This window comes from Parus major, chromosome 10 (assembly GCF_001522545.3).
Source record: "Parus major isolate Abel chromosome 10, Parus_major1.1, whole genome shotgun sequence".
Lineage (NCBI taxonomy): Eukaryota > Metazoa > Chordata > Aves > Passeriformes > Paridae > Parus > Parus major.
The window spans coordinates 1,719,386-1,726,751 of record NC_031779.1 but is presented as its reverse complement, the minus strand read 5'-3'; the positions used below and the strand labels follow the sequence as shown (position 1 = coordinate 1,726,751).

General features: G+C 64.9%; 2 protein-coding genes across 2 annotated transcripts in view; one reads left to right on the top strand and one right to left on the bottom strand.

Annotated features, from left to right (window-relative positions):
- Positions 1 to 3,072, top strand: part of LOC107209117 (cholesterol side-chain cleavage enzyme, mitochondrial) — a 6,007-nt gene extending 2,935 nt beyond the window's left edge. The window contains exons 2-8 of the mRNA XM_015638402.2: positions 10 to 49; positions 239 to 455; positions 553 to 713; positions 1,205 to 1,371; positions 1,469 to 1,547; positions 2,239 to 2,430; positions 2,648 to 3,072. Coding sequence (XP_015493888.1) covers positions 10 to 49; positions 239 to 455; positions 553 to 713; positions 1,205 to 1,371; positions 1,469 to 1,547; positions 2,239 to 2,430; positions 2,648 to 2,770 — 979 coding nt within the window. The 3' untranslated portion in view covers positions 2,771 to 3,072. The remainder of the gene's footprint in view (positions 1 to 9; positions 50 to 238; positions 456 to 552; positions 714 to 1,204; positions 1,372 to 1,468; positions 1,548 to 2,238; positions 2,431 to 2,647) is intronic.
- CCDC33 (coiled-coil domain containing 33) lies at positions 3,012 to 5,958 on the bottom strand. The gene is made up of 9 exons (XM_033517046.1): positions 5,722 to 5,958; positions 4,671 to 4,860; positions 4,322 to 4,410; positions 4,116 to 4,247; positions 3,945 to 4,008; positions 3,618 to 3,712; positions 3,433 to 3,516; positions 3,248 to 3,337; positions 3,012 to 3,160 (listed from the first exon to the last, which is right to left on the bottom strand). Exons 1-9 carry the CDS (start codon positions 5,878 to 5,880, stop codon positions 3,098 to 3,100), a joined length of 966 nt encoding a protein of 321 aa, XP_033372937.1. The 5' UTR covers positions 5,881 to 5,958; the 3' UTR covers positions 3,012 to 3,097.
- Positions 5,959 to 7,366: the final 1,408 nt, after the last annotated feature.

Sequence of the window (7,366 nt, the reverse complement as noted above, 5' to 3'; positions counted from 1 at the left end):
TGGCCACAGGGGTGGGGACAAGGACAGGGCCCGGTCCCTGGTTGTCACTGTGAGCACCTGGGCTGGTCCCCATGGCCACGGTGACAAGGACAACGCCACATCCCTGAGGATCACTGGGGACACCTGGGGGTGGTCTCCGTGGCCATGGGGACAGGGCCAGGTCCCTGACGGTCACTGGGAGCACCCGGGCCGGTCCCCATGGCCACGGTGACAAGGACAACGCCACGTCCCCTGACAGTGCCCGTCCCCAGCCGTGTGCCACGTGCTGTACGGGCAGCGCCTGGGGCTGCTGCAGGACTTTGTGGAGCCCGAGGCCCAGCGCTTCATCGAGGCCGTGTCGCGCATGTTCCACACCACGGCGCCCATGCTGCACCTGCCGCCCGCGCTGCTGCGCCGCCTCAACACCCGCACCTGGCGCCAGCACGTGCAGGCCTGGGATGTCATCTTCTGCCAGGGTCAGTGCCACCAGCGCCACCAGCGCCACCGGGGAGGGACCCTCCTCCTCTGCGGCCGCCTCCTGACGTCCCCGGGTGTCCCCCGGTGTCCCCTCAGCGGACAAGTGCATCCAGAACGTGTACCGGGAGCTGCGGCTGCGGCACAGGAGTGCCCAGGAGCACGTGGGCATCCTGGGCAACCTGATCCTGCGCGCCCGGCTGCCCCTGGACGACATCCGTGCCAGCGTCACCGAGATGATGGCCGGAGGGGTGGACACGGTACGGCCGCGGGGACAGGTCCTGGCTGGGGAGCGTGGGGCAGGGAGAAGGTCCTGGTTGGTGTGAGTGGGGCAGGGAGAAGGTCCTGGTTGGTGTTGGGGGGGAACACCAAGCTGGCCAAGGAGCAGGTCCTGGCAGCGCTGAGCCGGGCAGGAGCAGGTCCTGGCAGGGCTGAGCAGGTCCTGGCAGGGCTGAGCCAGGCAGGAACAGGTCCTGGCAGGGCTGAGCAGGTCCTGGCAGGGCTGAGCCAGGCAGGAACAGGTCCTCGCAGGGCTGAGCAGGTCCTGGCAGGGCTGAGCCAGGCAGGAGCAGGTCCTGGCAGGGCTGAGCAGGTCCTGGCAGCTCTGAGCAGGTCCTGGCAGGGCTGAGCCAGGCAGGAGCAGGTCCTGGCAGGGCTGAGCAGGTCCTGGCAGCTCTGAGCAGGTCCTGGCAGGGCTGAACCAGGCAGGAGCAGGTCCTGGCAGCTCAGTGGCCTGTCCCTGTCCCCCCAGACATCCATGACGCTGCAGTGGGCCCTGCTGGAGCTGGCGCGGGCCCCAGGTGTGCAGGAGCAGCTGCGGGCCGAGGTCCTGGCAGCCAAGAGAGAGGCTGGCGGTGACAGGGAGAAGATGCTGAAATCCACACGGCTGCTGAAGGCCGCCATCAAGGAGACACTCAGGTGAGGAGGAGGAGGAGGAGGAGGAGGAGGCGCTCAGGTGGGCAGGATGTGCCCCAGAGTGTCCCCAAGGCCCGCGGGTGGCACGTGTGTCGCGCAGGCTGCACCCGGTGGCCGTGACCCTGCAGAGGTACACCACGCACGAGGTCATCCTGCAGGAATACCGCATCCCCGCCAGGGTGAGCAACACACGGGGACACCGCGGGGACATGGGGGGACACTGCAGGGACACCGTGGGGACACTGTGGGGACACTGCAGGGACACCGTGGGGACACTGTGGGGACATGGGGGGACACCGCGGGGACACTGGGGGGACACAGGACATGGGACACGGGGATGTGGGGACACAGGACACTGTGGGGACACAGGGACATGGGGACACAGGGATGCAGGGACACGGGGACACAGGGACGTGTGACACAGGGACATGGGACACTGGGGGGACATGGGACACTGGGGGGACATGGGACACTGGGATGTGGGGATGTAGCAACACAGGAATGCAGGGACATGGGGACACAGGGACATGGGGATATGGGGACACAGGGCCAGGAGGACACAGGGACGTGGGGACACAGGGATATAGGAACAGAAGGACACAGAGACACAGGGACGTGGGGACACAGGGCCTGAAGGACACAAGGACACAGGGACACGGGGACACAGGGCCAGGAGGACACGGGGATATGGGGACACAGGGCCAGGAGGACACAGGGACACGGGACACAGGGATATAGGAACAGGAGGACACAGAGACACAGGGACATGGGGACACAGGGCCAGAAGGACACAAGGACACAGGGACATGGGGACACAGGGAGCAGCGCTGTGGCCCGACCCCAGGCCCACGTGGCTGCTGCTCCCCACAGACGCTGGTGCAGGTGGGGCTCTACGCCATGGGCCGTGACCCCGCCGTGTTCCCCAAGCCGGAGCAGTTCTGGCCGCAGCGCTGGCTCAACGCCGGCCCCAAACACTTCCAGGGGCTCGGCTTCGGCTTCGGGCCGCGGCAGTGCCTGGGCCGCCGCATCGCCGAGCTGGAGATGCAGCTCTTCCTCATGCATGTGAGTGACCCGCCATGTCCCCAGCGTGTCCCCACCGTGTGTCCCCACTGTGTGTCCCTATCATGTCCCCACCGTGTGTCCCCTCCATGCCTCCCATGCTCCGTCCCTGTGAAATCCTGGGGTGCTCCAGCTCAGAAGGGCCTTGAGGCTCACCCCCCATTCCTTCCCCCCTGCTGAGGCTCCAAACCCCACGGAGCCCCGTCCTCCTCCATCCCAGATCCTGGAGAACTTCAAGATTGAAACCATGAGGGCCGTGGAAATCGGCACCAAGTTCGACCTCATCCTGATCCCGGACAAACCCATCCAGCTGACCCTGCGGCCCCTGGAGTGCCCGGCGTGAGGAGCCCGGTGACGCCCCCACGTCCCGGCGGCTCTCGGTGGCCCCGGGATGGCATCTGGGGACAGCTGGGACGCTTTCAGGGCCGCAGCCTTGGCTGCCGCGTCCCTGCCTTGGCTCAAGGCCGCGCTTACGCCACGGGGGAGATAAAGCGGGGCCACCCCACGGAGAGCGGGACGGGTGGGTGGGAGGGGTCCCTGCGCCTCCCCGGGGGTCCCCCCGAGCTCCCCTGACCCCCTGGAATGTTCTGCTTCGCCTCCCATCCCCTGTGCCGCTGATCCATGGAAAAGCTCCTCTGTGCCGGCCCCGGGCATCTCCATCTCTGCGGGGTCAGGGCAGGGGGGGCAGGGCCCGGGGTCTCCTCCGGGGGGGCACGGGAACGGCCGGCAGCGTCTGGGGGGCACAGGGAAAGGATTTTGAGGGGGGGAGTAAATCCAACACCCTCTCTGGGGTGGGCAGGGGGACACTGGGGGTCCTCACCCTGGCCGGGGGGAGGCCGTGCTCCCGCTCCAGCAGGCGCGTCCCCAGCTCCTGGTTCTCCCGGCCCCAGCTCCTGGCCGCCTCCTCCAGCTACGACAGACCCCAAAACACGCTGGGTGACCCCAAAAGACGGGGGCCAGAGCTGCCCGGCCCCCAGAGCCCCCCCAAGCGGGGGTGGTGCCCACCTGCCTCTCCAACGCTCGCCCGCGGGCTTGCGCCTCCTCCAGCCGGGCCAGCAGCCGCAGCTTCTCCTCGCCCCCCAGGCCCCCCTGCGGGCACGGCAGCAGCGGGATTAGGATCTCGCCCCTCCCCGCTGCTGTTTTCGGGCTCTGTCCCCCGCGCCAGCCCCGTGTCCCCTCCCCGGGCTCACCGGCAGCGCCGGGGCCCGGGGGGCTCTGGCCAGCTCCCCTCGCAGCCGCCGGTTCTCGGGCAGCAGCGCCAGCGCGTCCCCGCCGAGACTGTCACCTGTGGGGTGGCGTGGGGGGACAGCGGGACGTGTCCCGTGTCCCTCCCCGTGCAGGGACAGGGCCCGGGGGGTCGGGAATGAGGGGCCAGGGATCACAGCAGCGAGGGTTGGGGACATCCCTGAGTGTCCCTGTCCCCTCCACACCCACCCGCGGGTGTCTCCTGCTCACCCCGGACCATGGCAGGGAGGGTTGGGGACATCCCTGACTGTCCCTGTCCCCTCCACACCCACCCGCGGGTGTCTTCGTGCTCCTGCCCGGCTTCTCCCGCAGCAGCCGCTCCATGGCCTCGATCACCTGAGCAGGGGACACCGCTGTCGCCGTGTCCCCAGCGCCACTCCAGAGACCCCGTGGAGCTCCCGGTGCCCCCAAATCCCCCCTCGCCACGCCAAGCCCGCGCTCGCCTTCTCCTGCTGCCGCAGCGCCTGCTCCAGCGCCCTGGCCTTGGCCACCCTGTCCTGGCACCTCCTCAGTGTCACCTGCTGCTGGCGGTGCCACCGCTGGAGCAGCACCAGCTCCTTCTCGCGGTCGTTTTTCTGCGGGGGGTGTGGGTGGAATTGGGAAAATCCCGTGGGAATTCTGGTGGGGCCCGGGGTGCCCGCAGCCGTACCCGGATCAGCTCGTTCTGCAGCCGCTGGACTCGGTCCCGCAGCCCCCGCATCTCCGCAGCGCCCACCGCCAGCTCGCGCCCCAGCGTGGCTGCAAGGACGTGTCCCTGTCACCCAGGCAGGGTGGCAGTGCCCAAGGACGTGTCCCTGTCACCCAGGCAGGGTGGCAGTGCCCAAGGACGTGTCCCTGTCACCCAGGCAGGGTGGCAGTGCCCTGCCCGTCCCCAGGGTGACACACCACATCCTGGTCACCCAGACAGGGTGGCAGTGCCCTGCCCGTCCCCAGGGTGACACACCACGTCCTGGCCACGCAGGCAGGGTGGCAGTGCCCTGCCCGTGCCCTGTACTCACCGAGTCGCTCCAGCAGCTCCTCCCGGCTCAGTTTGTCCAGCTGGCTGTGGCGGAGCTCCAGCGGCTCCCGGAGCCGCGCCAGGCTGTGCCGCAGGTGTCCGTTCTCGGCCTCCAGGCTGGTGACGCGGCGGCGCAGGGACAGCAGGTCCCCTGCCATCCTCTGCAGCGCCAGGTGGTAACGGCCGAGCCCCTGGAGCCCAGAGAGGAGCCTGGCACCACCGGACATCCCGGAGTGGTGGCACTGCCGGACATCCCGGAGTGGTGGCACCGCCGGACATTCCTGAGCAGAGCCTGGCACCACCAGGCAGCCCAGGGATGTCACCCTTGGCTCCCAGGGAATGGCTCGGGATGAGGGTCAGACACACCATGGAGGAACTGAGAGGTGTCCAGATTGTCCCTGGTCCTTGTCATCCATCCATCCTCTTCTCCATGTTCTTCTCCATCCATCCATCCATCATCCATCCATCATCCATCATCCATCATCTATCATCCATCATCCATTCATCCATTCATCCATCCATCATCCATCCATCATCCATCCATCATCCATCCATCATCCATCCATCATCCATCCATCATCCATCCATAGATTCCATCCATCCACCCTTCCTCCCATCCTTCCAAACCTTCTCCTCACCTTCCCCTTCCCCATCTCCCTCTTTCCCCCTTTTTCCCAACCTCCCCCTTGTGGGAATCTCCCAGGGATGTGAGGTCGGACCCAGGAGTCTCCCCCACACTCAGAGCTTCCGGGGCTTTCCAGCTCTTCCAAAGAGGAATGGGGTGAACCACAACAGAGGGATGAGCATTCCCAAAGGAATATCCTGGAATTGTTTGGCCCGTGTGTGGCTGGAGATGCCGGGGTGGGGAATTCCTGAGGCGTGGGGTGACAGCCCCAGGGGACCCTGGGGACTGGGACAGGGAGGGCAGGAGCAGCCAGAGGCTCCGATGGTTCCTCCCCATCTCCTGGGAACAGAGAAATCCAGGGATGGCTTCATTCCCGAGCTGAGCTCCAGCCAAGCCCGGCTGTCCCCGGAGTCCCTGCGTCACTCACCGGCTCCGGTGGGTCTCCGGCGCTCTCCCGGGAGCTGCCAGGAGAAAAACGGGAAGGCTGGAGCAGGGAGCCATTCCAAGGAGGAATCCGTCCTTCCCCCGTGGCCATTCCCTCACCTCTGGAGCAGCTCCTGGCCCGGCAGGACCACGTCCACGGCATCCGGGGCTGGTGGTGACATCCCAGCCTGGCCCAGCCGGCACCGGGGCAGAGGGAGCAAGAGGGATGGGGATGAGGGGATCCCATTCCCGATCCTGGCTGTCCCATTCCCATTCTGTTTCATTCCCGACCCTGCTCTGTCCCACTCCCACTCCCATTCCTGCTCCCACTCCCATTCCCGCTCCCATTCCCGCTCCTGCTCCCATTCCCGATTCTGCTCTGTCCCATTCCCACTCCCATTTCTGCTCCCATTCCCATTTCTGCTCCCACTCCCATTTCTGCTCCCACTCCCATTTCTGCTCCCACTCCCGCTCCCATTCCCGCTCCCGATTCTCATTCCCATTCCCGATTCTGCTCTGTCCCATTCCCGATCCCAGCCCTGCCCCCAGGAGCTGCCAGGCTCCCGTTCTCCCAGACAAACCCTTCCCAAAGAATTCCCTGGGATCCCGGGAATCCCGGGGACTCACGGCCGTGCCTGGGGGCTGGAGAGGGAGGAAAAGCCGCTCTTCCCGTTTTTTTTATTTTGCTGGAAAAGGGATCTGGGAGGCTCTTGTGGCTCCCGGGAGTTGTTGCCACAACAGAACCTCCCCTTGGCAACTCCTCCCGGGAGCGGCTCCCATCCCAAAATCCCGCTCTGCTCCTCGCTGGGAATCCCCCAAATCCCCTGTGATTCACAAAAAACACAGGAGATCCCAAAATCCACACGGGGAAATTCCAGGGGATCCCAAAATCCACTCGGAGGAATTTCCAGGGGTGATCCCAAAATCCACTCGGGGGAATTCCAGGGGATCCCAAAATCCACTGGGAGGAATTTCCAGGGGTGATCCCAAAATCCACATGGATTCCTGGGAATCCCAGGGACACCTGAGTGATCCCAAAACCCACAGGAAAAAATTCCAGGCCCAACCAGGGGATCCCAAAACCCACATGGAAAATTCCAGAGGCATCCAGGGGATCCCCAAACCCCACAGGGATAAATTCCAGCGGCACCCTGATCCCTCCCCATCCCATCCTGCTTTGGGCATTGATTTTCCCTTGGATTTTTGGGAATGTCGAGGCATTTTCTGCTCCATCTCTTCCCTGAAATCCAGCCGGAGCTCTCCGAGCGCCGCTTCCCGCGGGAGGCCGGGATGAAAGGCCTGGAATCCGCATGCGGAGCTTTGAAATTCCATTTTTTTTCATATTTATTCCTTTTTTTTTTTTTCCCCCTGATCTTTTCCCGAGCCTCTGGAGCTCCCTCTGCCTCTGGATCCTTTCATCCTCTCCCGCTCCTTCCCGTGTTTGCTCATTCCAAAGGGTTTTTTTCCCTAATATTTATTTAAGAAATTGCTCCGTGGGGTTTCGGTGGATTCCGGCAGCTGGAATCAATCCCTCTCCAGGCGGGGTGAGAAATCAACCTCAAAACCTCACTGGGGGCCCAAATTCCCAGCAAAACGCCCCAAAACCGGGAGGATCTGGGAATATTTTAGGGACAGAGGGAGAAAAGCAA

Coding starts and splice junctions, on each gene's coding strand:
- CCDC33 (XM_033517046.1), bottom strand. CDS start 5,880: ATGCCGTGGACGTGGTCCTGCCGGGCCAGGAGCTGCTCCAGAGGTGAG. Junction 4,411..4,670: donor GGAGCTGCTGGAGCGACTCG/GTGAGTACAGGG, acceptor ACGTCCTTGCAG/CCACGCTGGGGCGCGAGCTG. Junction 3,517..3,617: donor CCCGGGCCCCGGCGCTGCCG/GTGAGCCCGGGG, acceptor CCGTGCCCGCAG/GGGGGCCTGGGGGGCGAGGA.